Source organism: Panthera uncia, chromosome F2 (genome assembly GCF_023721935.1).
Source record: "Panthera uncia isolate 11264 chromosome F2, Puncia_PCG_1.0, whole genome shotgun sequence".
NCBI lineage: Eukaryota > Metazoa > Chordata > Mammalia > Carnivora > Felidae > Panthera > Panthera uncia.
In genome coordinates this window covers 25,988,678-26,009,333 of record NC_064812.1, presented here as the reverse complement: position 1 = coordinate 26,009,333, position 20,656 = coordinate 25,988,678, and the positions used below count along the sequence as shown (strand labels likewise).

General features: G+C 35.4%; 1 protein-coding gene across 3 annotated transcripts in view; it reads right to left on the bottom strand.

Annotated features, from left to right (window-relative positions):
- The window catches only part of CSMD3 (CUB and Sushi multiple domains 3), a 1,252,643-nt gene that overhangs the window by 290,807 nt on the left and 941,180 nt on the right, over window positions 1-20,656 (bottom strand). For all 3 annotated transcript variants that reach the window (XM_049632997.1, XM_049632998.1, XM_049632999.1), the window contains one exon: window positions 424-615. In XM_049632997.1, the coding sequence (XP_049488954.1) occupies window positions 424-615 (192 nt within the window). The remainder of the gene's footprint in view (window positions 1-423; window positions 616-20,656) is intronic.

The window sequence follows — 20,656 nt, the reverse complement described above, 5'->3', positions numbered from 1 at the left end:
CTCCTCCTCCTCCTCCCCCTTCCCCTCCTCCCTCTCCTCTCCCTCCTTCTCCTCCTCCTTTCCCTCCCCCTCCTCTTCCTCCTCCTCCTCCTCCTCCTCCTCCTCCTACTCGTTCTTCTTCTTCTTCTTCTTCTTCTTCTTCTTCTTCCTCTTCTTCTTCTTCTTCCTCCTCCTCCTCCTCCTCCTCCTCCTCCTCCTCCTCCTCTCCAAACTATTGAGAATCTAATGAAATTGTGGACTCTCCCCTTAGGGGGAAAATATAGTCATTTAAAATTTTGTGTATTTTTTTGGAGGTTCATAGATTTTTGAAATCTTAGATCCTGTATAGAACCTATTCTAGAATACTGTGCTTAATAACATCAGCACCCATTTTATCCATTGTTTGATACTTATATAAAACTTTAATTTTTCTTTAATTCGTACCTATACAGACTGGTGGGCTGGGCTGCCAGAAGTAGCGATTTTCTACCTGAATGCAGGTTATTCTTTCCTCTCCTTGAAGCTCATATCCTGGGTCACATTGAAAAACAACAGTGTCCCCAGGTTCTCGTCCATCCCCATTTCGAGTCCCATTCATGGGAACCCCTGGGTCACGACATGCAGTAGCAACAGAACCTATCAAAAGACAAAAACAAACCTTTAGTTTTGATGCTACCAAAGTCAATTTCAAATTTCCAGATCTTACAGTTTAGAACCTTCCTCACATCTATGTGCTTTTAGAAAATTAACTTTAAAAATGCTTGAGCCAATTTGTAAATGCCTGCACAAAAAATAATTTTAACTGGGTTTTTTTTTGTTAACTTGTGTGCTTACTTGTTTCAATAAAGGGCATGACATTTTAGTAGCTAAATAATAGGTTTACTGAAGATTAATAGATGCCATGTGAAAAGATTGTGCAGAGGATGAAAAGAAAGCTGCAGACCGAAAGAACATAACTGTAAGGTACATATTCCACAAAGGACTTGTATGTAGAGTATATAAAGAACTCTTACAAGTTAACTATAGGCAGAGGGGGAGGAAGAAGAAAAAATCCGATTAAAATATTGACAGAATACATTCCAATGAAGAAGATACTGGATGGTACATGAAAAGATGTTCAACATCATTAGCCATTAGGAAAATGCATTTTAACATTGCAATGAGATATCACTATATACCAATCAGATGGGCTAAAATAAAAAAAATAAGATAACTGAATGCTGGAAATATTATGGAGAAAATGAAATTACTCACGTATTGCACTTGGGAATGTAAAATGTTACAGCCACTCTGGAAAGAAGTGTGGTAGCTTCTCACAAGACTACATATGTGCTTACTATACAGCTTAGTAATTGCACTCTTGTACATTTATCCCACAGAAATGATGATTTATGATCACATAAAAACCTGAACACATATTTATTTATAGAAGCTAAAAAGTTGGAACAACCCAATGTCCTTCAACAGGTGAGTGACTAAACTGTGTACTCATACCTTGGAACAGAACTCAACAATAAAAAGGAATGACAATGCGTATGACAACTTAAACAGTTCTGAAAGGAATTAAGCAGAGCAGAAAAATACAATATCAAATGGTTACACACTGCATGACTTTATTTATATACTATTCTTGAAGTGACAAAACTAGAAAGCTGGAAAATAGATTAGTGGGTACCAGGAGTTGTAGGAGGAGGGGATGGAAGGCAGTGACCATGGCTGTAAAAGATAACATGAGGGATCCTTGTGATGGACTGTACTGTGTTTTCACTGTGGTGGTGGTCATACAAATCTACATAGAGCTAAATAAGCGCGCGCACACACACACACACACACACACACACACACACACGAATATACATAAAATTAGTAAACTTTGAATAAGATCGGTAGATTGTATCAATGTCAGTTTTCTGGTTGGGATATATGTCCTATAGTTATGCAAGAAATTGTCAATTCAGGAAACGGTGAAGAGTATACAGGATCTCTTTTTATTACTTCTTAAAACTGAATATAAATCTAAACGTGTCTAAAAATGAAAAGTTAAAAAAATCATTACAGAAAAGGGGAGTAGTATGACACCATAGGAAAGGAACTGTTCTTCTATACACAGTATATGACACATTTAATAATAGTTAACTCCAATTATTCAGGTTAATGGAACAAAATATTATGTTGAATTATCATGAAGTGGATTTACCCTAAAGCATATGGCAATTAAGTATCAAGACAAAGAACCTATTAAAATTTCCATTTAAACTATTAATAAAACTATATTCATAAATATAGGATTTAGCACTTGTATAAATTATTTTTTTAATTGCATCTTCAACTAATGACACAAATTTCTGGATTGCAGATACATAACTGATATTCACTGATTCATTCACTTATAACAATATATTCCAGGCATTGTGCTAGGTTCTAGGAATACAAAGAAGAATTGAGCAGACACAAATAGAACTGAACAGACTTCAAATTATTTTGCATAGTGCTGGTACCAATAAAGAAATTCTATTATATACATTCTGAGTGAGTAGATATTTACATAGATACATAGGTAAGCAGATAGAGATAGACAGATAGGTAGGTAGATAGACAGATAAACATAGACAGATTCATCAATATATCAATCTGTTAATCTGTCTAGTAAATTGTTTTAGCTCATCTCTCTAACACACATACACAACAAAGAAACCAGAGACTACACACAGTATTGTAATGCTCTGATTCCCAACGTTCTGGGAATCAAGAACAGTTAAGAAACTGAAAAAAAAAGGATATTGTTGGGATCTTAAGCCTGACACTGAATAAAAAGAAGTAACAACAAAAAAGTGATCATTCATATATATGTAAATGAATATGTAATATGCATATATACATATGCATGTATATTCTGTTCACTTTATTGACAAACTAAAAAAAGTTAATTTTTAAAGGGTTATATTTTTCAAAAGGTTAGAAAATGTAGACTGCAAATATCATTTTACTGATCACTTAAACGAAACAAACCTGTGTATCATTATATGTGTAATCAAAAGTCTTACAGTTTTGCTTTATTTTTCTGATAAACTAACGTTTCTGAGCAATGACTAGAGGAAGGGGTTTTACCTATATAATTCCTTTAGTATTCCTAACAATACTATGAGGCAAATAGCATTACTATTCTCATTTTAGAGGTGAGAAAACTAAAATTTAGAGATATTAAATAACCTGAGTACAGAACCTGAGATTAAATAACCTGAGATTAACAAAACCTGAGTACAGAACCAAGATCTCAACCCAAATCTGTCTGATTTTAGAACCCAAATACCTAAATGTTATACTAGATTATCCTCTTCTACCTGTAACTGTCCTGGAGATGCAAGTTTTCTCCTCAATAAAATAAAGTAAAATAATACAGTAAAATAAAATAAAATACCCAATTTAAAAATTACGGAAAAGGTAGAGATTATATCCATAAATAGAAAAGCTAGAGCTGGCATAAATTTGAACCACCTTCAAAAATATTAAATTTACCTTCATATGAGTTACTTTTGAAACAGTTGTTTTTAGTTGTTAATTACAAACTCATTTTGGAGAATATTGAGGGAAGAATATAGGGACTTTGTTCCAACTTCAAAGTGAATTTGTTCTGTAATACCCGTGTGTCCCTTAGCAAAGCATCTACAATGCATCACAGGCTCTGGGAATTATGTTCTTCCATTATTGATAGAGATTTTTGTGAAGTGTTTCTGTGATAAACTGAGTCATGAAGGTTTTCTTAAATTGTTCTGGGATGGCTTTCACCCAAACTAAACTGATACCTGTATTCATTTTACAAGATGTAAGTGGGGAGTGATGTTCTAAGATTTTTTTAAATGTTTATTTATTTATTTATTTATTTTGAGAGAGAGAGAGAGAGACAGAGAGAGAGAGCAGGGGAGGGGCATAGAGAGAGGGAGACAAAATCCCAAGCAGGCTCTGCACCATCAATATGGAGCCCAGTGTGGGGCGCAAACCCGCGAACCATGAGATTATAACATGAGCCAAAATCAAGAGTAGGACACCTGACTGACTGAGGTACGTAGGTGCTCTGAAGATATTTTTATTGGAGAGAAGTGACACAAATGTGAAATGTGCTCTATTTTCAAAGTAAAAAATAGTAATTATATAAAATTATTTAAAAAAACTTCATTAGTTTTTGTTCTTGAGGCTAACCATGCACTGGAATCTGGTTTTGCAAAAAGGTTGACGCTTCAGATAAACATTCTCAAAAATAAAAATGAATGTATAACAATGTTAGAGAAATATATTGAAATAAAAGCAGTACATACAATCATGTCTTAGCTGAATTTAAGAGAAAAAAATATGTTTTTGCTGACAGATTTACTGTGCTTAAAGACTTAAAGTGGAACTAAGTGGTTAAAGTAAGACTTTGATACAACTAATATATGGTGTTTGAAAATATGCATTTACCTTTGGGTCTGGTCAACTTAAAGAAAGAGAGGTGGGGAACACCTATTGTTACTTTTCCTCTTAATTAATAAACAAATTAAGAATAAGATTTTAAAACACAATAGACAATGATGGGGTTTAATGAAAGACCAAAACTTTTTTTTTCCTCTTGGAATTGCTTGAGTTCTAAAACAATTAGTTAAATGTACACAGGAACAATTGCTCGGTGTGAATGGTGTTGTCTTATTTTCTTTCTTTATCCAAAGTTTGATCTCCCTACTGGTTACACTCTGTGTTTGTGGGCTGACAAAATTATAATAATTTTAACATCAATCATTCTTGTTTTCTGTATTAAATAGAAACTATAGCCACTGAAGAAAATAATCACTTAGGGAACCATATTATATCTCCTTGGGAATCAGCAGTGAAGTAATCTCATACAATTAGGATAATTAAAATAGCAATTATAGAATGCTAGAACTTAATATATTATCACATATGTAAAAATCGATTGGTAATTTTTATTCAATATTTATTTTTCACTTTGCTGGAACCTACAATTCTCAAAATTTATAATTCTTATGTGCATTTTCTTTTTGTTATGTAAATTTTAAGTAGAAGTTTAATCCCTTCTTTTTATTCTCTTTTATTCTGGAATAGCATGTAAGATGTTTCTATAGAATGAAGACTCTTTTGCAAATAAGTGCTTTAATTTAGCAACTATTTTAAGCATATTAAATAAATATACATCAGAAAATACTACACTTACCATATAAGTATTAACATGAGTGATTTCTATTTACGTTCTTAATTTCTTTAGTCTGAATTGCTTCAAATTTAATTGATGAAATGAACATCTGTAGTTGTTCCATTAGGTTTAAGTCTGATTTTTCCTGACACAAATGTAAACACAAATTCCAACAAAGATGAAGGGTTTTAACAACTTTGATGCCTCACCTGTGATGATATCATGAAAGGAACATTCTGGAAATGCATATAATAGGTCATTTACATATGATAAAAAATCCAAAAATAACTTGGATTTATTTACCTTACAAAACTTTATTAAACTGACAACAAAAGATAACTGCCCTTCCTTGTTTCTCTCCCCTCAAAAGGATTGGCCATTTATATTTTGGTTATTCTAGAACTGGAATTATCCAGTAGCTACTATGTATTGTATTTCTTATACTAGCTATTTCATAGAAATGATAATAGCCACAGGGAAAAATTATGTGTGAATAGTTAACATTGTTAATTTGTAATAATTTTGGACACTTACTGTCTTTCAAAGATTGTATTACGAACTGTACCTCATTTGACTGACAAAAAGTCTGGGTACTACTATTTTCCATATTTTCCCAATGAGAATATTAAGACTTAAAAGGAAAAAGAAACTTGCCCAGTATCACACAGTTATCTAGGGCAGTTTAAGTGGTAATGCAGACATGAGAATGTATCCAAGGGACATTTCTTAAATAAAAATGATAGAGTTTTTGAAATTAAAAAAAAATGTTCAAAGCGTGGACAGGGTAAAACTCAAATGATACCATTATTTAAAATAAAATTTCTAAAATACATTATTAAAGTTTAAATACCATTTTAAAAATAGGAAGAGCAACTATCTACCGATCATTCTGGTGGAGTAGTCCAAAAGCCTATACATTTACAACATTTGACTTTAAGTAATTAATTATTTTTTACTAAAAACAATTGCACAGCTATCAACATTACAGTCTTATTCATAGGATTCCATTGGTATGTATTGTGTAAAACTAAATAAAGTCTGTGTATCTAAGAAAGAGATACAGTCAAACATGAATGATAATTGATTTAGAATAGATTCCAACAAAATAATGATAATGATGATTGCTGCCTCTGTTGAGAGCATATGTTGTCCAAAGCATTTGGCTAAAGATTAAGTTTATATGCTTAAACCAGAACATAAAATTCTTATGAAGTATTATTATCATCTCTACTTTTAAATGGGTAAAATGAACCTCCGTGATGTTAAGTGCTTGCTGGAAGCACAGTGAGGATTTGAACTCAAGAAACAGCAGGGTTTCCACGACTGTAGGGTATTGTCTCAGTACAAACCTATGCCATTACCAGATAAAACAACAAAGTCATGTCATACTAATGACATTTTACGTTGTTGATTGATGAAAGAATTAGATCTAGTTTTAGATGGAAAGGCAGAAATACTGAGCAGTTTATAATTCTTCATTACTACACAACAAAATTACTTGCTGCTAATATCTCACCATAAAGGGAAGCAAAAGAGACAGACCCTAGGTTCTTTTCATAGGTATTGTTAAGAACAATGTAAATAAATTTAGCCGTATATATCCTAAATTCAGCCACATATGTGCTAGATGGTATTCTTTAATTATAAAACTAAGGACGTTCCACTCTAATTGTTTTTTCATTCTCTTCTTTTTATTTTTTAACTTTTTTAAACATTTATTTATTATTGAGAGACAGAGAGACACTGAGCATGAGCAGGGAAGGGACAGAGAGAGGGGGAGACACAGAATCTGAAGCAGGCTCCAGGATCTGAGCTGTCAGCACAAAGCCTGATGCAGGGCTCAAACTCATGAACCATGAGATCATGACCTGAGCCAAAGTCAGACACTCAACTGGCTGAACCACCCAGGTGCCCCTTTTCATTCTCTTCTTCCCATCCTTTTTTTTGTCTGATTTCTCCCCTTATAGTTCACTGAGAGAGTAGAAGCAATAAGATAGGCATGACTTCATTTTACTAGCACCAAATCTATCGGCCCAGTGGTGTCATATCCATATCCCCTGCTTCCTCTCCGGTTGCAATGGAGAAGGTGTTTTTATTCTATATGAGGTCAACCCCCGTTCTTGTGCTGCTGGTATTAAGCCCTTTTTATTTCTCAAGGATTCTGTTCCTAAATATTTCTTATCCCTTCTGAATTACCAGTCCCTCCTTCCTCCGTGGTAAATTCCCAATAGCATACAGACATAACTTATATACTCCATCTTAAATAAACCAGCAAAACTCTTATTACATCTCCATCCTCTTTCAATTATTTTTCCCATTTCTCTCTTTTAATAGGAAACTTATTAAGCATCTATCCTGAGGGAGTTATCTGTATAGCTATTTCCAGTTTCATCATCAGCCTTGCATCTGATATCCTTACTAAACTGCTCTTGTTAAATCTAGCTGCTGGATCTAGCGGTAACTTCTGTACCTTCTTTTTTCAGAGACTTCTCAGCAAAATGTGCCACAGTACATCGTTCCTTCCTTCTACAAGCACTTGTTTCCTTGGCCTCCCAGTTATCAGACTCTACTAGTTTTCTTTTGGGCTTAGTTGCTTTCCTTTTTGGTATCTTCTGCTGTCTCTATTTTTTTTTTTAACCTGATGACTGAGGGCTAGAATACTTCAGGGATTAGTATTTAATGTTTTGTTTCTTTCTTTGTACAGTTTCTTCTAGGATAACTTCATCTGACCCCATCGTTTCAAAAACTCTTTTTAGCTTAATGCCTCTCAAATTTATACATTCAGCATTGATGTCTCTCCTGAGCTTGAGATCAGGCAATTCAACTGCCTATTTAACTCCTTTAGTTAGATATCTAACAGGCCCTTCAATTTTCCACTTCCAAAAGTTTCATGAAATTGTAAAATATTTTAATTATCAGATTTTTGGAAAGAAAAATGTAAAAAACTTAAAATTTCACCTGCATATATAATTTTCCTATGCTATTAATGTCAATAAAACACATGACACTTCCATTTTGAAAGTAAAAATTTCTCATTGCAAAATTCTAATTTATTATGGCATGCAGATAAAAATACTTTGGTATAAATAAATTCTCCATAAAAGGTAAAAAATCACTGACATAAGAAATAAATTGAATGTCAGCAAAAATATAAAGTCTTATAATTTTTACTCTATTTTTTTATGTCAGTGGTTTTGCCTTATATGGAGAATTTTATACCACTAGGTAGTACAGCCCATGACTGAGTTCTCAGCATTGCTACAACTCATCGGTGCTATAAATACACTTCTGACTTCTCATTTTATATTTGTTTTAAAATAATTGAGAGTGCAATTTAATTGGAAATATGTACCTCACCTGATACATATTTTACAATCCTAACTAGTGCATGTATAGATTTCAAGCATGACATGCATAGCAGCTTGAACTATTCAGAGGCAACGTCTGAATTATTAGGTTAGTGACCTTGGGCAAATTAATGTTCTGGTTTTCTTATTCCATTGTTTTCTATAATAGGGAATAAATTCACTAAAATCACTCGTAAGTCCCAGTGTATCCTTTCTATTCAGAAAGTTGACTCTTTGATGTAAACTTGTTTATCTCAAGCCCTTTCAAAAAAGAAAAACCTAGGATTTCATACAGTTGAATAATACATAGTTATCAGAAGTAAGAGAACCTTAGAGTCTAGTCTCTACTACGTTAAGAAAGGACATTGGTCATATTTGCACTTGTTCCCTGAATTTTAGCTGCCTCATCTGTAAAACTGGCATAGTAATATTTTACCTGCCCGCTTTAGTATCAGAAAAATCTTAACATTCTTTTCTAACAATTATATAATCCTATGAAAATATCAATTCTGAATCGCTAAAGACCAGTGGTTTTGTATGTTTTTGTAACATCAGGAGACTTCAGCAAGGTCACAGTCCAAATTTCGTTTAAGTTTAAGCCCTAAGTCCCTCTCTTCCAGTTTTATTGCCTTATTCTTTAGTATGGACTGAGAAATGGCCCTATATTCTCCATTTCACTATCTGTAAGGAATTCAAGTTGGGTAATGGGAATATTTAACCTGGAAGGAAATCCCATCCAGTGTCAAATCAATCAGAAAATATTTGAAATGCAGTTGGTAACCTAGAGGTGGATTTCACCCTGGAGTATTTTGCCCTTGATTGAGCTCTTGCTTAGTACAAGATCCATCAATTTTATAAAGAATGTTCAACATCATTATTAGGCTTACACTTTGCCAGCTCCTCAGTAATGTGGCTATCTTTAGAATTTCATTATGTTTCTAAGGATACACCTAATGATATGGCAAGTTAGGTTAAAGTAGATGGCAGCATGACAGAAACATTCCCATCAACTCAGGAAGGAATTGAAACTGCTAATGCGTCAGATGCAAAAGGAATCTCAAAGCCCGTGTTGTAGTACACTTCCAAGAACATAGACATATATTTTTATTTTTTAATTTTTTGTTAATGATTAGTTATTTTTGAGAGAGAGAGAGAATGTGGCACCTGTGCGCATACCGGGGAGGGGCAGAGAGAGAGGGAGTCAGAGGATCTGAAGCCAGCTCTGAACAAAGAGAGCCCGTGTGGGGTTCGAACTCAAGAACTGTGAGATCATGACCTGAGCTGGCACTTAACCGACTGAGCCACCCAGGCACCTCTAGAAATTTATTTTTTAAAAAGACATATTTATTCAATTATTTCACCAGATAATTGTTATGCAACCACAACGAGCCAGGTATTATGCTTCATATTGGAGATAGATTTTAATGAGACGACACCTCCCTACCTTCACTGATGCTTATGCTCTAGTACACAGACAAAAGTGGGAATAAAATTGCCGATGCAATTTTTGTGAAATCAAAGGCATGTCAGGTTGAGGACCCATTGTTACCTACAGAGGAAACTGATTTTATATCTAAAAATTATATAAGTTTATGTAAAAGTCTAATTTGCAGTTGAACACTAATATTAAGGGATCACTAGAATTAATAAACAAAAAAGGGAAAAATCACATAAAAATGATTTTACATTATTTTTAACTGCCAGTGCACATTCAGTTTTACATTATTAAAGAGACTTCCTATTCAATCAGATTCATTTAACATTTGCTAAGTACTTAATACCAGGTGCAGTGCCAATTTCTAGGGATACAAATATTAATACGATAATATCCTCGTTCTTCAAAGGAAAATAATCTAAGAGGGACCGCAGATGTGTACATAGCTTTACTATACTAAAATGATGTTTTACCATTCAAACTGCAAAATTCTGGGAATGAAAGAAGAAGTTAAAAATAACTTGTATAATTAAAAATATGTTCTAACAAAATTGGAATTACACTGATGAACATTTCAAAATAGTTATCTATACAAAAACAGTTTTTAAAATGAAATGATTTCTTAAAAATGCCAAATATCTGTGCACAAAAATACATTCTTTATATGAATTACCTAAACATTAAAAATAATGGTAGCAAAATACTAACTTACAATGCACATGTACCTTTTTAATTGGTTTCTTAGCTATTATTTAGTGCCTTTTACTATTTTTCTAAAGAATTAATATATTATTATTAACATTGTTAAAGATATTTTTAATACATTTAAAATATTGGCATGTTAAACTGATATCTCCATAGGCCATACTATTTTTAATCAAGAAAGTTTCCTCTTTATATGGGCTGAGATATCTGGTAAACTTAGAGCTAATTTTTAAAATGGAAGAAAGTCTCAATTTTATTTTTGTCATTCAGTGATGTGTATATATTTCAGCTCAAATATTTTCAAAGACACTGAATGCTTATTTCTTTTCAGATACCTTTCTTTGACAAAGATTATTATAACATAAAACTTGTCAAACAAGTTTTCTTAAATTATGATTTTTAAAAATATTCACTTACAAGCTATATAATTGTGTATTTTCTCAACTTTATTCCATTCTAGTATAAAATATAAATTTAATACAATTAAAATTTTTTTTAACGTTTTTATTTATTTTTGAGACAGAGAGAGACAGAGCATGAACAGGGGAGGGGCAGAGAGAGAGGGAGACACAGAATCGGAAGCAGGCTCCAGGCTCTGAGCCATCAGCCCAGAGCCCGACGTGGGGCTCGAACTCACGGACCGTGAGATCGTGACCTGAGCTGAAGTCGGACGCTTAACCGACTGAGCCACCCAGGCGCCCCTAAATTTAATACAATTAAAAATAAGATCATTTCCAATTTTAATTTTGTACAGTGTTTGAGCATTCACACTTTCATAGAAATAACATTTAAATGTCTTCTTGATGCTAAACTTTGTTTTTGATAATTGCAACTCACCAAAAACTTCAAAGTTGATGATCTTTAGCACTCCAATAACTGAATATTTTGATTAAAGATTTACAACCGATTTAATGAAAAACAACCACATTTAAAAGTTTTATTTGCAGAAAATTTCAACACCTTAGTAGGGTTTTTGGTTGATTTTACAAGAGTACTTCAGAGATGCAAATCTTTCTAAGTCTGAATGACAATAAACGTAAAAAAAGAGAAAAGAGTACTGACACACTCATTTACTTATTTTTTGAATCAGCATTACTCTGTCATACACACACACACACAAATATAATTCTGTTATTTCACTGTATATAAAAGTATTTGTAAATTTTAACAACAATTTTATTGTGATGAGTAGCATTTGCTTGGTCAGAGTTACGAATTATATGTACACTGCAAGCAGTTCTAAGTATATTTCTATTTCTTAAAATTTTTTAAGTTTATTTATTTTGAGATAGAGACAGAGAGAGCATGAGCAGGGGAGGGTCAGAGAGAGAGGGAGAGAGAGAATCCCAAGCAGGCTTTGCACTGTCAGCAGAGTCCTACATAGGGGTTGAAATCACAAAGTGTGAGATCATGAACTGAGCCAAAATCAAGAGTCAGATGCTTAACCAGCTGAGCCATCCAGGCGGCCCTTTCTGTTTCTTAATTTTATGAGAGCTTCGTTTTTATCACGAGGCTATGTATCATCAAAACTTATATTTGTATTATTATCACAAAACAAACAACTATATTTAATATTAAAATTTTTAAATGTGAACTTTGTCTTATTTAAAAAATAGTTAAAGATAATTCTCTGCTTGGGGCGCCTGGGTGGCTCTGCAGTTGGGCGTCGGACTTCGCCTTAGGTCGTGATCTCACAGCTCCTGAGTTCGAGCCCTGCGTCGGGCTCTGTGCTGACAGCTCAGAGCCTGGAGTCTGCTTCTCATTCTGTGTCTCCCTCTCTCTCTGCCCCTCCCCCACTTGTGTTCTGTCTCTCAAAAATGAATAAATGTAAAAAATAATTTTTTAATAAAAAAAGATAATTCTCTGCTTAAAGCTTAAAAAATGTATTGTGGCGTTAACATACATAGAAATGAGATAAATGAAAACAATAGTCCAAAGTACTGAGGGGGAAATGGGAATACACTATTGTGGGGTTCTTCTATGAGAAGTGGAATAATAGAATTTGATGCTGGGTTTTACTAAGTTAAAAATGCATGCTATAAATATTAGAGCAGGTACCAAAAAAATACATAGCTAATACATTTAGAAAGTGAAATTAAGAAAAAAAAATCCCACTTACAAATGCATCACAAAGAGTAAAATAGGAATAAATTTAACAAACGAGGTGAAAGACCTATATGCAATTTGAAAACTACAAGACTTTAGGGAAAGAGATTGAAAAAGACACAAATAAATGAAGAGATATTATGTGTCCATGGACTTGAATTAATTGTTGTAATGTCCATACAACCCAAAGTAATCTATAGATTCAGTTCAACCTCTCTTGAAATTCAAATTGCATTTTTCACAGAAATAGAACAGATAATCCTAAAATTTGTATGGTACCACAAAAGGCCCTGCATAAACATAGTGACATTTTTAAAAATCTGACACCAAAAGTAAAAGCAACAAAAGGAAAAATAAACAAGTGGGACTATATCAAACTAAAGAGCCTTTGCAGAGCAAGGAAACCATAAAAAAAATGAAAAGGCAACATACTAAATAGGAGAAAATATTTGCAAATCATGTATCTGATAAAGCGCTAATATCCAAAATATATAAGAAACTCGTAAAACTCAGTAGCAGAAAACAACTCAGAAACAAAAACAAACAGAAAACAATCCAATTAAAAAATGGGCAGAAGATCTGACCAGACATTTTTCCAAAGAAGACATACAGATGGCTAAGGTACAGAAAAGATGCTCAACATCATTAATCATTGGGGAAATGCAAATTGTAATCACAATGAGCTATCACTTCACATTTGTTAGAATGGTTATTATCAAAAAGATTAGAAATTAAAGTGTACACAATGATGTAGAAAAAAAGGTAATCCTTTGTGCAGTGCACTGTTGGTGGGAACATAAATTGGTGTAGCCACTATGAAAACCAGTATGGAGATTCCTCAAAAAATTAAAAACAGAATTATTATATGTTCCAGCATTTCCACTTCTGAGTATTTACCTGAAGAAAATGAAAACTCTAACTCAAAAATATATATGTACCCCATGTTCACTGCAGCACTATTTACCATAGCCAAGATATAGAAACAACCTAAGTGTCTATTATTAAATAAATAGATGAAGAAACTGTGTGTGTGTGTGTGTGTGTGTGTGTGTACACACACTGGAATTTTATTCAGCTATAAAAAAGAATGAAACTTTGCCATTTGGTCCAACATGGATGGACCTTTAGGGCAATATGCTAAGTGAAATAGAGAAAGACAGATAACATATACCTTTTCTTACTTTGAAATGTAAAGAAAATTAAAAGAAACAAACAAACAAAAAACTCATAGATACAGAGAGCCAATAGATGGTTGCCAGAGGCAGGGAATGAGGGAGGTGGAGAAATGGGTGAAGGGGTTCAAAAGGTTAAAAAAAAAGTTAATAGAGGAAAAAATATCACGGAAAAAGGAACAAGTAGATCCAATAAAAATAATAATAATATGGTAGACAAAGTTAACTATAGGAAAAATTTACATGAAATGTAAATGGTCTAATAATTTAAAAGACAACAATCAAAAAGTATACATCTTTAGACTGTATAAAAAACCATGACTCAATCAAATGCTATCTACTAGATACCTAACTTAATTATAAACACACTACCAAATTAAAAAGATGATAAATAGTACACCAATGCCATACTAATTGTAAGATATTTATGTGAGACAAGGTAAATTTCAAGAAATGGTAAATTACTAATGAAAAAGAAAGATAGTTCTTAGTAATGAAAACATTAAGTCATTAAGAAGACATAAAACCTACAATGTTACGCACCTAATAACAGTCTTCATACACACACACACACACACACACACACACACACAAACAAAAAAAACACATGGCAAGACAGAAAGAATAAGTAGAGTCAAACTGAGCATTTCAATACTTCTCTTTCATCAGTTGATTAAAAAAATGTAGACAGAGAACCAGTAATGATATAGAATACTTCAAACACAACATTATCAACCAACTATACTTAACTGGTATTTACAAAACACTCTGCCCAATAATACCAAGTGCACATTCTTTTCAATGCATATGGTACTTTTAGAAAACCATATGGTTGATCATAAAACAAGTCTAAGAAAATTTGAAATTATTAAAATGTTAATATTTTTACTGGATTTATAATATTAGATGTTTTTTTCTTTGATTCAAGGAACTTTTTAAAGACCATGCTTTGATTTCATGAAGTGGATATAAATAAAACTTTTATTGGAATTAAAATACTTGAGGCAATTGATGTTACTGATTCTCTATTTAAAGCAATGATGTGACTAATATAAAATTGAACTTACTGAACTATTTGTGAAGTTCTTCTATGGGAACTGGCATATTAACAATTTTAATATGCATGAGGAAGAAAATTTAGAATACAAAATGATAAAATTAGTTTAATAGTTTTCATTTGCTCTAAATGAAACTTCATGCTTTTTAAGCACATTAATGTCACTGGTTTTTACATGGTCATTGACACCACTGTGGTCCCCATGTATGTTAATATACACTATGTGCCAGCTGCACTTTCATAATCTTTTCTTTTCTTTTTTCCTCTTTTCTTTTCTTTTTAAATGTCTATTTATTTATTTTGAGAGAGAGAGAGAGCAGGAGCAGGGGAGGAGCAGAGAGAGAGGGAGAGAGAGAAACCCAAGCAGCCTCTGTGCTGACAGCACAGACATGGGGCTCAGTCTCATGAACCATGAGATCACAACCTGAGCTGAAATCCGGAGTCAGATGCTTAGCTGACTGAACCACGCAGGTGCCCCACATAATCAATTCTATTTTTAATTGAGATATTATTGGGCTTTTTGATTATTAACATACAGATATTATGAGCAATTTGTACATAATCCTTAACATAGAAGCACTAAAAATCTTCAAACTATATAGTTAATCTAAATACCTATTCTGGATCCATATTTTCCCCTTCCTGCCTCCCCACCAACCTTGGTGCTTCTCTGTGTGACCCCCTGTGGAATTGGGATCTTGATTAGAGGGTTCCGGAAGATGGCGGCGTAGGAGGACGCGGGGCTCACAGCGCGTCCTGCCGATCACTTAGATTCCACCTACACCTGCCTAAAGAACCCAGAAAACCGCCAGAGGATTAGCAGAAGGGAGTCTCCGGAGTCAAGCGCAGACGAGAGGCCCACGGAAGAGGGTAGGAAGGGCGGCGAGGCGGTGCGCGCTCCACGGACTGGCGGGAGGGAGCCGGGGCGGAGGGGCGGCTCGCCGGCCAAGCAGAGCCCCCGAGTCTGGCTGGCAAAAGCGGAGGGGCCGGATGGACTGTGTTCCGACAGCAAGCGCGACTTAGCATCTGGGAGGTCATAAGTTAACAGCTCTGCTCGGAAAGCGGGAAGGCTGGAGGACAAAGGGAGGGAGAGCTGCTGAGCCCCCGGACGGCAGAGCTCAGCTTGGCGGGGAACAAAGGCGCCAGCGCCATCTCCCCCGCCCATCCCCCAGCCAAAATCCCAAAGGGAACCAGTTCCTGCCAGGGAACTTGCTCGCTCCGCGCAAACACCCAACTCTGTGCTTCTGCGGAGCCAAACCTCCGGCAGCGGATCTGACTCCCTCCCGCTGCCACAGGGCTCCTCCTGAAGTGGATCACCTAAGGAGAAGCGAGCTAAGCCTGCCCCTCCAGCCCCCGTGCACCTTGCCTACCCACCCCAGCTAATACGCCAGATCCCCAGGAACACAAGCCTGGCAGTGTGCAAGTAGCCCAAACGGGACACGCCACCCCACAGTGAATCCCGCCCCTAGGAGAGGGGAAGAGAAGGCACACACCAGTCTGACTGTGGCCCCAGCAGTGGGCTGGGGGCAGACATCGGGTCGGACTGCGGCCCCGCCCACTAACTCCAGTTATACACCACAGCACAGGGGAAATGCACTGCAGGTCCTCACCACGCCAGGGACTCTCCAAAATGACCAAACGGAAGAATTCCCCTCAGAAGAATCTCCAGGAAATAACAACAGCTAATGAACTGATCAAAAAGGATTTAAATAATATAACAGAAAGTGAATTTAGAATAATAGTCATAAAATTAATCGCTGGGCTTGAAAACAGTATACAGGACAGCAGAGAATCTCTTGCCATAAAGATCGAGGGACTAAGGAACAGTCACGAGGAGTTGAAAAACGCTTTAAACGAAATGCAAAACAAAATGGAAACCACAATGGCTCGGCTTGAAGAGGCAGAGGAGAGAATAGGTGAACTAGAAGATAAAGTTATGGAGAAAGAGGAAGCTGAAAGAAAGAGAGATAAAAAAAATCCAGGAGTATGAGGGGAAAATTAGAGAACTAAGTGATACACTAAAAAAAAATAATATACGCATCATTGGTATCCCAGAGGAGGAAGAGAGAGGGAAAGGTGCTGAAGGGGTACTTGAACAAATTATAGCTGAGAACTTCCCTGAACTGGGGAAGGAAAAAGGCATTGAAATCCAAGAGGCACAGAGAACTCCCTTCAGACGTAACTTGAATCGATCTTCTGCACGACATATCATAGTGAAACTGGCAAAATACAAGGATAAAGAGAAAATTCTGAAAGCAGCAAGGGATAAACGTGCCCTCACGTATAAAGGGAGACCTATAAGACTCGTGACTGATCTCTCCTTTGAAACTTGGCAGGCCAGAAAGGCTTGGCACGATATCTACAGTGTGCTAAACAGAAAAAATATGCAGCCGAGAATCCTTTATCCAGCAAGTCTGTCATTTAGAATAGAAGGAGAGATAAAGGTCTTCCCAAACAAACAAAAACTGAAGGAATTTGTCACCACAAAACCAGCCCTACAAGAGATCCTAAGGGGGATCCTGTGAGACAAAGTACCAGAGACATCACTACAAGCATAAAACATACAGACATCACAATGACTCTAAACCCATATCTTTCTATAATAACAATGAATGTAAATGGATTAAATGCGCCAACTAAAAGACATAGGGTATCAGAATGGATACAAAAACAAGACCCATCTATTTGCTGTCTACAAGAGACTCATTTTAGATCTGAGGACACCTTTAGATTGAGAGTGAGGGGATGGAGAACTATTTATCATGCTCCTGGAAGCCAAAAGAAAGCTGGAGTAGCCATACTTATATCAGACAAACTAGACTTTAAATTAAAGGCTGTAACAAGAGATGAAGAAGGGCATTATATAATAATCACAGGGTCTATCCACCAGGAAGAGCTAACTATTATAAATGTCTATGCGCCAAATACCCGAGCCCCCAGATATATAAAACAATTACTCATAAACATAAGCAACCTTATTGATAAGAATGTGGTCATTGCAGGGGACTTTAACACCCCACTTACAGAAATGGATAGATCATCTAGACACACAGTCAATAAAGAAACAAGGGCCCTGAATGATACATTGGATCAGATGGACTTGACAGATATATTTAGAACTCTGCATCCCAAAGCAACAGAATATACTTTCTTCTCGAGTGCACATGGAACATTCTCCAAGATAGATCATATACTGGGTCACAAAACAGCCCTTCATAAGTTTACAAGAATTGAAATTATACCATGCATACTTTCAGACCACAATGCTATGAAGCTTGAAATCAACCACAGGAAAAAGTCTGGAAAACCTCCAAAAGCATGGAGGTTAAAGAACACCCTACTAACGAATGAGTGGGTCAACCAGGCAATTAGAGAAGAAATTAAAATATATATGGAAACAAACGAAAATGAAAATACAACAATCCAAACGCTTTGGGATGCAGTGAAGGCAGTCCTGAGAGGAAAATACATTGCAATTCAGGCCTATCTCAAGAAACAAGAAAAATCCCAAATACAAAACCTAACAGCACACCTAAAGGAAATAGAAGCAGAACAGCAAAGGCAGCCTAAACCCAGCAGAAGAAGAGAAATAATAAAGATCAGAGCAGAAATAAACAATATAGAATCTAAAAAAACTGTAGAGCAGATCAACGAAACCAAGAGTTGGTTTTTTGAAAAAATAAACAAAATTGACAAACCTCTAGCCAGGCTTCTCAAAAAGAAAAGGGAGATGACCCAAATAGATAAAATCATGAATGAAAATGGAATGATTACAACCAATCCCTCAGAGATACAAACAATTATCAGCGAATACTATGAAAAATTATATGCCAGCAAATTGGACAACCTGGAAGAAATGGACAAATTTCTAAACACCCACACTCTTCCAAAACTCAATCAGGAGGAAATAGAAAGCTTGAACAGACCCATAACCAGCGAAGAAATTGAATCGGTTATCAAAAATCTCCCAACAAATAAGAGTCCAGGACCAGATGGCTTCCCAGGGGAGTTCTACCAGACATTTAAAGCAGAGATAATACCTATCCTTCTCAAGCTATTCCAAGAAATAGAAAGGGAAGGAAAACTTCCAGACTCATTCTATGAAGCCAGTATTACTTTGATTCCTAAACCAGACAGAGACCCAGTAAAAAAAGAGAACTACAGGCCAATATCCCTGATGAATATGGATGCAAAAATTCTTAATAAGATACTAGCAAATTGAATTCAACAGCATATAAAAAGAATTATTCACCATGATCAAGTGGGATTCATTCCTGGGATGCAGGGCTGGTTCAACATTCGCAAATCGATCAACGTGATACATCACATTAACAAAAAAAAAAGAGAAGAACCATATGATCCTGTCAATCGATGCAGAAAAGGCCTTTGACAAAATCCAGCACCCTTTCTTAATAAAAACCCTTGAGAAAGTCGGGATAGAAGGAACATACTTAAAGATCATAAAGGCCATTTATGAAAAGCCCACAGCTAACATCATCCTCAACGGGGAAAAACTGAGAGGTTTTTCCCTGAGATCAGGAACACGACAGGGATGCCCACTCTCACCGCTGTTGTTTAATATAGTGCTGGAAGTTCTAGCATCAGCAATCAGACAACAAAAGGAAATCAAAGGCATCAAAATTGGCAAAGATGAAGTCAAGCTTTCGCTTTTTGCAGATGACATGATATTATACATGGAAAATCTGATAGACTCCACCAAAAGTCTGCTAGAACTGATACATGAATTCAGCAAAGTTGCAGGATACAAAATCAATGTGCAGAAATCAGTTGCATTCTTATACACTAACAATGAAGCAACAGAAAGACAAATGAAGAAACTGATCCCATTCACAATTGCACCAAGAAGCATAAAATACCTAGGAATAAATCTAACCAAAGATGTAAAAGATCTGTATGCTGAAAACTATAGAAAGCTTATGCAGGTAATTGAAGAAGATATAAAGAAATGGAAAGACATTCCATGCTGATGGATTGGAAGAATAAATATTGTCAAAATGTCAATACTACCCAAAGCTATCTACACATTCAATGCAATCCCAATCAAAATTGCACCAGCATTCTTCTCGAAACTAGAACAAGCAATCCTAAAATTCATATGGAACCACAAAAGGCCCCGAATAGCCAAAGTCATTTTGAAGAAGAAGACCAAAGCAGGAGGCATCACAATCCCAGACTTTAGCCTCTACTACAAAGCTGTCATCATCAAGACAGCATGGTATTGGCATAAAAACAGACACATAGACCAATGGAATAGAATAGAAACCCCAGAACTAGACCCACAAACGTATGGCCAACTCATCTTTGACAAAGCAGGAAAGAACATCCAATGGAAAAAAGACAGTCTCTTTAATAAATGGTGCTGGGAGAACTGGACAGCAACATGCAGAAGGTTGAAACTAGACCACTTTCTCACACCATTCACAAAAATAAACTCAAAATGGATAAAGGACCTGAATGTGAGACAGGAAACCATCAAAACCTTAGAGGAGAAAGCAGGAAAAGACCTCTCTGACCTCAGCCGTAGCAATCTCTTACTCGGCACATCCCCAAAGGCAAGGGAATTAAAAGCAAAAGTGAATTACTGGGACCTTATGAAGATAAAAAGCTTCTGCACAGCAAAGGAAACAACCAACAAAACTAAAAGGCAACCAA